This window comes from Otolemur garnettii, unplaced genomic scaffold, assembly GCF_000181295.1.
Source record: "Otolemur garnettii isolate 467f Iridium unplaced genomic scaffold, OtoGar3 scaffold00196, whole genome shotgun sequence".
NCBI classification, from domain to species: Eukaryota; Metazoa; Chordata; class Mammalia; order Primates; family Galagidae; genus Otolemur; species Otolemur garnettii.
Window position 1 is genome coordinate 2234589 of NW_003852591.1, and position 9454 is coordinate 2244042.

General features: G+C 49.8%; 1 protein-coding gene across 7 annotated transcripts in view; it reads right to left on the reverse strand.

Moving 5' to 3' along the window:
• Positions 1 to 9454, reverse strand: part of DPF3 (double PHD fingers 3) — a 224303-nt gene that overhangs the window by 83614 nt on the left and 131235 nt on the right. For all 7 annotated transcript variants that reach the window (XR_002770878.1, XR_002770877.1, XM_023507637.1 and 4 more), the window contains one exon: positions 6276 to 6354. Coding sequence is in view for 5 of the 7 variants with exons in the window: in XM_023507637.1 (XP_023363405.1) it covers positions 6276 to 6354 (79 nt within the window). In the remaining 2 variants the exon portion in view is untranslated. The remainder of the gene's footprint in view (positions 1 to 6275; positions 6355 to 9454) is intronic.

The following is a 9454-nucleotide window of genomic DNA, read 5'->3' on the forward strand; positions in this document are numbered from 1 at the left end:
GTGAGATTATGGGTGATTTTAATTTTTCCCTTTTTATATATCTGTAATTTCTGATTTTTTTGGCAATGAACAAATACAATTTCCATTTTAAAAGTTATTTTTAAAAATAGTAAAAAGAACTTCTACAGATGTTAATATCTACCCTATTATGGATTGTCCACACCGTAACGAGAATTATTTATCACAAAGTTTGCATCAAGTAGCAGTAGCTGAGAACAAGGATCTGACTGCAGGAGGAAATAATCCAGAGAGCCTAGGTTAGCCAGTCAATAGGCAAAGTGCCAGCCCCAAAGGGGAGGGGACATGCTGCAGGAGCAAGGGAGGCAGAGAAAGGAGGGTCTGAGAGCAGCAAAGAGAAATGCTTACTTCTCCCCAGCCCTTCCCCTGGCCAGCCCTGCTTGGACACTGCAACCTGTACCCATGACTCAATGGCACTTAAATATTTAAACAGACCCAGCTTTGCCATAACACACACACTCAGTCTCCAGGGATTAATCCCATGCCACAGGCCCGTTCCACAAATCAAGTTTCTGGGTCTCCAAGCCTTTTCCATTCTCCCCGCACCCAATTTCCATCCAAGGCCCCATACGACAACTGAGTGATGAGCCTGCTTCCCTCCAGCAGCGAGGACAGTCAGCCTGAAGGCCGCGTCACTGGCTCGTCCATGCAGCTCAAGGCTAAAAGCACATGAGGAGTAACAGGCCTTAACGTCCTCAAAAAAATTTTTAATAAGATCATAATAGTCATCTGATTCTCCCTTCTACACTCAGGTATGGGAGAAACCAGAGTAATTAGGAGGGTGAAGTCAAGCAGATTTTCTGGAACCGTATCCAGTTCGACTGTGTCTGCCTTGCCAGTGGGATCGCTCCCCTCCATCATCCCTCTTAGCCCGGGGCACAGTTTCCCGGGTATCCCCCAGTCCAGTCATCCTTCCATGCCCTAGAAACATCTTGTCTGAGGGTAAAGAGCCTTATTGGTAAGCTATTATGGGGGAAGAAGGGACCCCACAGTGTGGGGGGGGGGTGCTGATCAGGGCAGTCCCCAGCCCCAAGAGAGCTACTGTTGCCATAGCTAGTGAGAGGCGGAACCAGGACTAGAACTCTGGACTCGGCCTTCAGCCTATAGCTTCTCCCCGCAGTATGCCACCACCAAGGAGCCTGACAGTGCAGAGCAGGAAGAGACCCCAGACCCTAAGCTGACACTGGCCCCACAGAGCTGGTTACACCCTCTACCAGGGTCCAGAAGACAGGCAACACCATGATATTGTCACGTTTCCAGCCACAGGCCACACAATAAAATATACATGTCTGTGGCATAGAAGTGGCAGACAAACGTTAAGGAGACTGAGTGGAGAGGACCCACCCCTGAGGTGTGAAACCAGACAGGAGACTCAGACAGGGGTGAGCTGCACTCCTAGGAGGGCTCTAGTCCTGTCTATTTGCTTTTTGTCACTAATCACCTAAGGCCCTGGGGTGGGGGAGCAGAGATTTTAATAGATTTCCACTTAAAAGGCTCAAAATCACATAATTCATTCCATCCCACTTCAATTATAATTACTACCTGACTCCAGCTTGCCAATCTGACACCTAGCAGTCTGTCAACAGCGGACAGGGCTTCGCCTCATAAATAAGGTGTGCAAGCTTATTAACTAACTTTTAAAACATGTTTTTCCTCAGCTCTCAGGAAAACCAAACTCCAGGATAGGAAGGCATATTTAACCAGCAATTTGTACAGATGATGTCCTAGGGTGTGTCAGTTCCAGAAGTGGAGAAAGTGGGATTCATATCCCCACTTCAGCATTAACCAGGTAAAGGTTAATCAGCTGTGTGACACTGGACACATCCCTCCACCTCTCTGAGCCTCAGTTTCTTCACAGTAAAATGAAATCAACTTGTTCCTGCCTCTCCAGGTTAAGGTGGAATCTACAGAGACCATCCAGACAAATGCACAGCATGGTGCACTGCTGTGAGCTGTGACGCCACACGCCACACGTTAAGCATCCATTAGCAGGAATTATTACCACGATTTAGAAAAAACTGGAAACCAGGAGGTAGGGGGATTAACAAATCACTCCCCTTGTGCCCTCAAAAGGGCAGAGGCTTGCTCTGCCCCTCCCCAAATAGCTAATGCTTAGAGACAAAATGTTCTTCCTGAATATCACCCCGTTCTCACCAACTTCTTTTCTATGATGTTCCTTGAACAAAGAAAATGGAAAAGTGGGTCTCTCATCAGGAGTCTGCCCCAAGGACGGGAACAGAAAAGCTCAGGGTTGAGAGGAGTTAGGAAAAGAGGCAAACTCTTGAAACGACCTTTAAAACACTCTAGTAGCCAAACACAAGGATTCCTTCCACTCATCTGTCCCTAGTTATCATTCCCCCTACAAAATGGTGCTGATGATACTATTAGGATTTAAAGCTACTAAGTAAATTAAATCAAGTGCTGGATTGCTGAGTTTTATATCAAAGCTAAAAAAACTGGAAAAGAAAAATTCTAAGGAGACCAACTAAAACAGTGATGCAAGCCAGTGGCAACCTGCCTAGAGAATTCCTGGATACTCGAGAGTTTCCAGATGCAAAAACCAGGGAATAACAAAAGGGTTGGGCAGTCAGAGTCCAGAAGCTTTAGAATTTGAATATGTAGACCAGTCACTCTCCAAATTCAGTATACATAAGAATCCCTTTTTGAGCTCTCAAAAAATACAGACTCCTTAGCTAGGCGTTGTGGCGGGCACCTGTAGTCCCAGCTACTTGGGAGGCTGAAGCAAGAGAATCACTTGAGCCCAGGAGTCTGGAGGTTGCTGTGAGCACCACAGCACTCTACCCAGGCGCGACAGCTTGAGACTCTGTCTAAAAAAAAAAAAAAAATACAGACTCCTGTACCTGCCCTTCTGTGATTTTGATAAAGGTCTGGTGTGGCACCGGGAATCTGCATTTTAATTAGTAGCTATATCTGTGCAGGTGGCACCGAAATACTGACAGCCTTTCCCACAAAGCCTGTTCAGCTGCTTTGTTTGTGGGCAATGAACACTTTCCCTTAGGCAAGAGATTGAAGGGAAGAAACAGTACTTTAATCTCTAAGGTTGGTAAACTTTCAATATAGTCAATAGAGGTTAGTTACTTGCTAGAAAAAATGAAATATTCATATACATACCATGGATTGGGTAAAAAATAAATTATATTCAGATGATTTAATATTTCTCTGAGATAGAATAAATTCAATGTCTGAGTGAAAGGCAACAGGCAAACTATCCAAACTACCTGTCACCTGAAGTTAGCAGCCAAGGTAATATTTTTTCAACCACCCATTTGGAAGGGAAGCTTGGACCAAAAGCACAATAGGACCACCATATTTAGGAACTCACAACAGGAAAGGTTAAATACAACTACATCTGAAAAATGGCTCTCACCACACCACATGAACCCACAAAGAGGTGTTGGGATACAAGGTGACCTAATATTTTCATAAATAACTTGAAAGATAGAATGGGAATTATGCAAATCAACCACAGATGATACAAAAATGGCAGGAATTGCAAATCTGTGGAGAATGAAATTTAACTACTGGGCAATGTCTTTAAATTTGCCTTTATTGAATCTTGTATATTGAAGTCAGATTATTGGATGTGTTTATCCAAGTGCAGGGTGATTAATGGAAGATGGAATAATCAAATGCTCAAGCAGAAGAACAAGCACCTGGAGAGGCAGACGGCGGGCAGAAAGGACAGGCTGCAATTGGAGGTTGTTGAGATGGTGGACACACAATGGGGTGGCCAAAGCCTTCTACTTTGTGTAGACAGGGGTTGTGCTAAGAGCTAATGCATGAAATAAACAAAAAAAATTGTCTGCTGCTCTTTGAGCCACTCGACCTTGATGCTAACTCCAAAGGGAGTCTGTAAATATAGACCTGGGGAATTTAGAGCAGAGTACCATAGAGATTATGGGGGTGGGGCCCTAGGTCAACCAAGAATTGGAGGGATGTTAAGAGAACATGCCGATTTATTTGAGAAAGATGCACAAAAGACAAGGGGACCCATAGGAGAGAAATGTTCAGCTCCTATTAAGGAAAAACAATCATTCAAAGCACAGCTGGCATCATGGAAGAAAGGGCAGCTTGTGGTAACACCATCCCCTGGGGACACTCAAGGAGGCATCCAGACACCTCTCTACTTAGGATGCATTAGAGATTATTAAAAGCACTCCTTGCCCAGTTCAGGGACTGGGGGTGGGCCTCATGACCTCTCCAAAGGTCATTTCTATCCCAAAGGATCGTATGTCTGAAGGGCACCAGATAAAAATAAAATCTATTAATCACTGAGCTGCCACACAATTTCCTAAGAGAGCCAGAAGAGAGAAGGGTAATCCACAGTGACCCTCCCTCCATCGAGAGAGGAAGACAGAGGCAGCACATGCATGGGCAGAGCCAAGACAGCAGCCAGGGAGACTTCCAGAAAGCTGGCAGTAGCCTGTGATTAGGCCTCCCAGGACTAGAGCACTGGAGGAGGAGACTCTGTGGGGAGGGGAACAGGAAGCAGCAAAGAGCACTGAGAGCTTATAACAAAGCCAGAGGGGCTTGGAGGAGAGGGTTTGATGTAGGTACTTCATGCAGGAAAAGGGAAACCAGGCAGGGAGACAGTTCACAAGGAGGCCAAAGTCAGAGACAAAGGTGGGAAGAGAGCAAGTGGGGGTGGGAGAGGTCAGAGAAAGGGGCACACGGTGTGACTGAGAACGTTGGGATTGCATTGGCTGGGGGTCCAATGGAAGCTATAGAGATAGAGCAGAAAGTCATCCCACTTTCCACGGTAGCAGAAAATCACATGATTTTTAGAATCCGCTTTAAAAAAAAAAAAAAAAGGAACAGAGTGGCAATGCTCCAGCTCCAAAGCAGCTGTTGGCATTGTTGATGGATGGGCTGCTCCAGCCAGACACAGCTAGGAAGCCTGCTCCAGGGGAGTCTGCTGACCCTTACCTGTCCCAGCCCAAAGCCAGTCTCCCAAAGGCTAGCAGGCTTGGGCTGTTACGTGTCAGAAGACAAGACCCCAGGCCAAAGCAGGCTCTTCCTGGTTTTGCCAAGAGGCGTCAGTCCTTACACTCTGCTTCCTCCTTGGCCTGGAGTGGACTGCTTTGGGTAGAGATGGTACCTGCAGGAGTTGTCTCAAGAATGGCATCTGTCGAGTGTATAAGTAGCCAATTGGGGGTCATGGAGTTTGAGTTCTTCTAGCAAAATGTTCTCCACTGAGCACAGAACAACTTTTTGAAATCAAAAGAGGCAAGAGACCAATGGGGAGGAAGGAAAAGTACACCACCCCCAGCATGTTCCCAGTGCCCCCTCCCTCTCCTCCCGCTCTCTCCATTCTGCCTTAGCAAGGACTGCAGACCCTGGCAAGATGGGCAAGGAGCCCTGAGGAACGCCATGCCAGGGTCCCACCTCAGCTGGGTTGCTGCTGTCCTCACTGCAGCCCCTTCTCTACAATGACAGAGGTCTGCGTCCTTAGAGAGAAGATGGGAAGGGGAGACGGGCAGGAGTGTGGCTTTGAGAGCTGCCCTGAGTGAAACAGCAGAAGGCACCTGATGCAGGAGGAAGACAACTCGGGCAAAGACCTCAAAGTCACCACCCAGTGCTCTGGCGGGTAAGAGGGACAAAGCTGTCTGAAGCAGACCACATCCTCCTCAAGATGCCAAGGTTCCCTGACACTCTTGTCCCTCAGGCCTTCCCTAGCACTATCTGGAGACCCTACATCCAGGAGCCAGTCAGTCACTTGTCCAAATGATGATTCTGAAACAAGCAAATGGCTGGAGATGGATTGAGGACCATTTATTAAGTAAGTCATTGCATAGGAAGATTCATAACTTGCCCTACCAAGACAGGAGAGAGAAAAGAGAGAAATTAAAGGGAAACAAATGAAGAGCCACAAAAGCCAAGTACCTTTGTCGGATGGTTTTGAGTTATGCTTTTGTTTGTAACTCTCTGAAACAGAGAAAGAAATAGCGAATGAATCTTAAAGGACACCAAGTGAGAGGGAGCTGGAGCAGTGCACACAGGAGGGCACTGCAGAGAGGGCAGCACAGAGCCAGGGCAGAGGCCCCCACTGGCTTCCCCTACAAAGACCCCCGCAGGAGGTGGGGGCTGCCGTGGAGGTGGCGGGCAGCAAGCTGGGGTACAGCCTGAGAGAGGCAGGCGAGCCTGGGGGTGGGCTGGCGAGCTGACAGCCACGAAGCACAGGGCAGGGTGGGCAGGGGCAGGGTTAAGGAAGGAGAGTGGGACCCGCCCATACTTACTGTCACAGACGTAAGGCTTGTCATGGTCTTCCTGAGAGGCAGCGTCATGCCTCCTCCGGCCCCCCGCAGAGCCACGAGCCTGGGGAGACAAGAGGTAAGGGATACTTATTACAGCCATCTCTACGGGGCAAGCTCACTTTGTGAGGCCCTGAGTGCCACACTGATCTCCTCAAGCTGCCCATAGCGCCCTTGTGCCACAGCAACCCCATTGTACAGGCCACAGAGCTGAGGACCAGAGAGGTTGGATAACTTGCCCCAAATCACTCAATTACTCTCTTGTACATCTTGTTAAGTCATCACAACCCCCAAAGGAGTTACTCCTATGCTCCTCCTTTTACACAACAGAGAAATGAGGCAACAGACAGAGGTTAAGGAGCTTGCCCAAGGTCATTCAGCTACTAAGTGCAGAGCCAGGATCTGAACTCAGACTGAATGAAAAACTCGTAACCGCCCAATGCCCTCACACTGTCGCTGCCTCCAGGGCCTCCTTAGCCTTCTAGCTTCACTGACGCAGCGTAAGATGCCAGCCCTGCTCTGCACACGGACCAGCTCATGAGTCTACTGAGAGCAAGTCCTGATGGGGCAAGAGGCGTAACTGCAGTTGTCACCCAGGTTCCTGTGCCTACACTTCCCACCCCCCAAGGGTCCCAAGAGCCAGCCAGGCCTGGTGTCTGGGCTCAAGGCACAAGCCTGGCTCAGAGTCCCTGGCTCCTCAGCCACGCCTGGCCTACTGTGTGGGGGCAGGTGTCTGCTCAGGCCTCCCTGTGTGGTCTGCTGGGGCCTCCAAGCAGTGACAAAGGCCTTGCCCCTCTTGGTCTCCTGGCTGGATTCCTGACACCACCATGCTGTGTGCATCTCCCGGAAAGGGTCACCGTGACCTCAGGTGGGGGTAGAGTGAGCTCTACCTTCAAGAATCAAAGAGACCAGCCAGAGAGGTCGCTGGCAGCTCCACAGCCCCAGGATGGTGGCTACAAGAACACAGCGAGGTTTATTTTTAAACCTTTGTAAGTCCCACACTGGTCACGTGTGTAGCACCCCTGCCTCCTCCAGGTCATTCTTTGGTAACGAGTAGCAGTAAACTCCCAACCAGGAAAAGGGCCTGCCAAGGTCTTTGGGGAGAGGAGGGCGCAGCAGATGAGGAATAAGACATGACAGCAGCTTGGGGTACAAGAGAAATAGGGCAGTCCTAGGGGCCTGGCCTGGAAGAGTAGTCCTGGGACCTCACAATGGAAAGGATGGGGCTGCTCCCACACACGCTCACATACACGCACAAGTGCACACACTCACTGGGACCTCACAGTGCAAAGGCCTACAACCCAGGCCTTCAACACTCACACACTCACAAAAACACATACTTCACATCAACGCCACCTGCCAAGCTGCCACCTCTGCCACCTCTTCAGCTTGTCTCTCTCCAAAACAAATTCCTCTTCTCTCCCTCCCTCCCACCCACCGTCTCCCTCCACCCCACCCCTGCCCACACTGACAGCCAGCAGCCCTCCTCCCCTCGCCCTCATTACTCAGAGTTGACCCCAAGAGGGATCTGTTGGCAGTCACCCCAGGCGCTGACAGGCCTCCCGCCTGCCCACGCTGCTGAGGGTGGTCACCCTCAGCTGCCCTCCCCCACACACCCCTGGAGGAAGCCAGGGACAGCTTGATGTGCTGCCCGCAGCCCTGTCACTGCTGCCTCTGAGCAGGTGAAAGCAAGTGAAGCAGAATGGCAAGGCAGCAGCAGACCCTGGGAAGGGGCTCTGCCAGGCTAAAAATACTTCTGGAGAGAAGGGGAGGAGCTGTGCAGGGCTGGAAGTCACCCTTGCTTGTGGGGGAGCCGCCAGCAGGAAGGCGAGAGCCCTGCTTAGAGCCAGGCTTTAATCCTACCCTGCAGGGCTGGCAGGCAGGGTCCCCATGTGCTCCCACACTCCCTGGGCCTCAGTTTCCTCAATTGCAAAACAGGCATCATGGCTACAGGGCACTCAAGGGCATGTGCAAGAGATTCTTCCTGAGGTAGTACTCTTACGGTCTCCTAAAGGATCTCAGGCTTGGAAATGTGAACTCCTACTTGTCCTCCTCAACTGTCGCTCCCTCAAAGCCCTCCCTGAGCAACTCATGTCCACTTACACCCTCTCCTTCATCCTCCTTGCCCTCCCCTGCTTTAATTTTCATCACAGCACTGAGCACTCCCTGGCATTAGCAGACACGGATGTTGGTTTACTTGCCGATTTTCTGTCTCCTCCATGTAAGGGTGGAGACCATGTCTATTTGGGCCACCACTATTCTCAGAACCTGGCATAAGGCCAGCCACATAAGCAGCACTAAGTAAATGTTTGAAAACAGATCTGCCAGGCAGGCAGCATGTCAATCATCTTTCGTTCTTCTCCTACACTCTCTATATCCAAAGGCTATTGGCTTCGTCCTTCAAGGGTTGCCCCAGGCTTTGCATTTCCTTTCTGTTCCACACCCTGATCTAGGAGTTCACTGAGTGACCCCTGAACTGCTCAAACAACCCACTAGATGGGGTTCTACCTCCATGCTGCCCCCCAGTCTACCCTGCATGGCCACCAGATCACTTAGACAAAAGGGGTGAAGGACAGGAGCCCATGGTCACTCATTCATTGCCACCTACAACCTGTTTACACAGCCAGTGGCAACCTAGTCCCAATCCCGTTAGGTTCACCCCTTGCTCATGCTAAGTCCATGTCTTGTTTTTATTGATCCCTGTCACAGACCAGTCTCTCCTCTGCCCATCCACATCCGTCCATGCTTCACCCTCACTACCATTCCACTTGTCCAAGAATCCTCCACACTGAGGAGTGAAGAGTATCAGCCTAAAGTCAGTGGGACGTAGGTTTAAACACAAGCTATGTGCCTTGGACAAGTTACTTCTCTGAGCTTTAGTTTCCTCAACTGTAAAACAGGCACAATGGCACCGAGACAGCAGAGTTGAGAGCGTTAGAGCTAAGAGGATTTGAAACTGCAGGGACAGCGCTGAGTCCATGGGAAGTGCCCAGTAATTTCCCTCCTGGCCTGCTGATCTCTCCGACCTCCGGACTCCTGTTGCACTGGGTTAGTGCACAGCCAGAAGCCTGCTGTTTCCTAATGGTATCCTGGTGTTAGCACCTTCTCCCCAGTTGAGTCTATGGTCCTTGAGGGCAAAGATGGCATTTTATTCTTTATTAGGA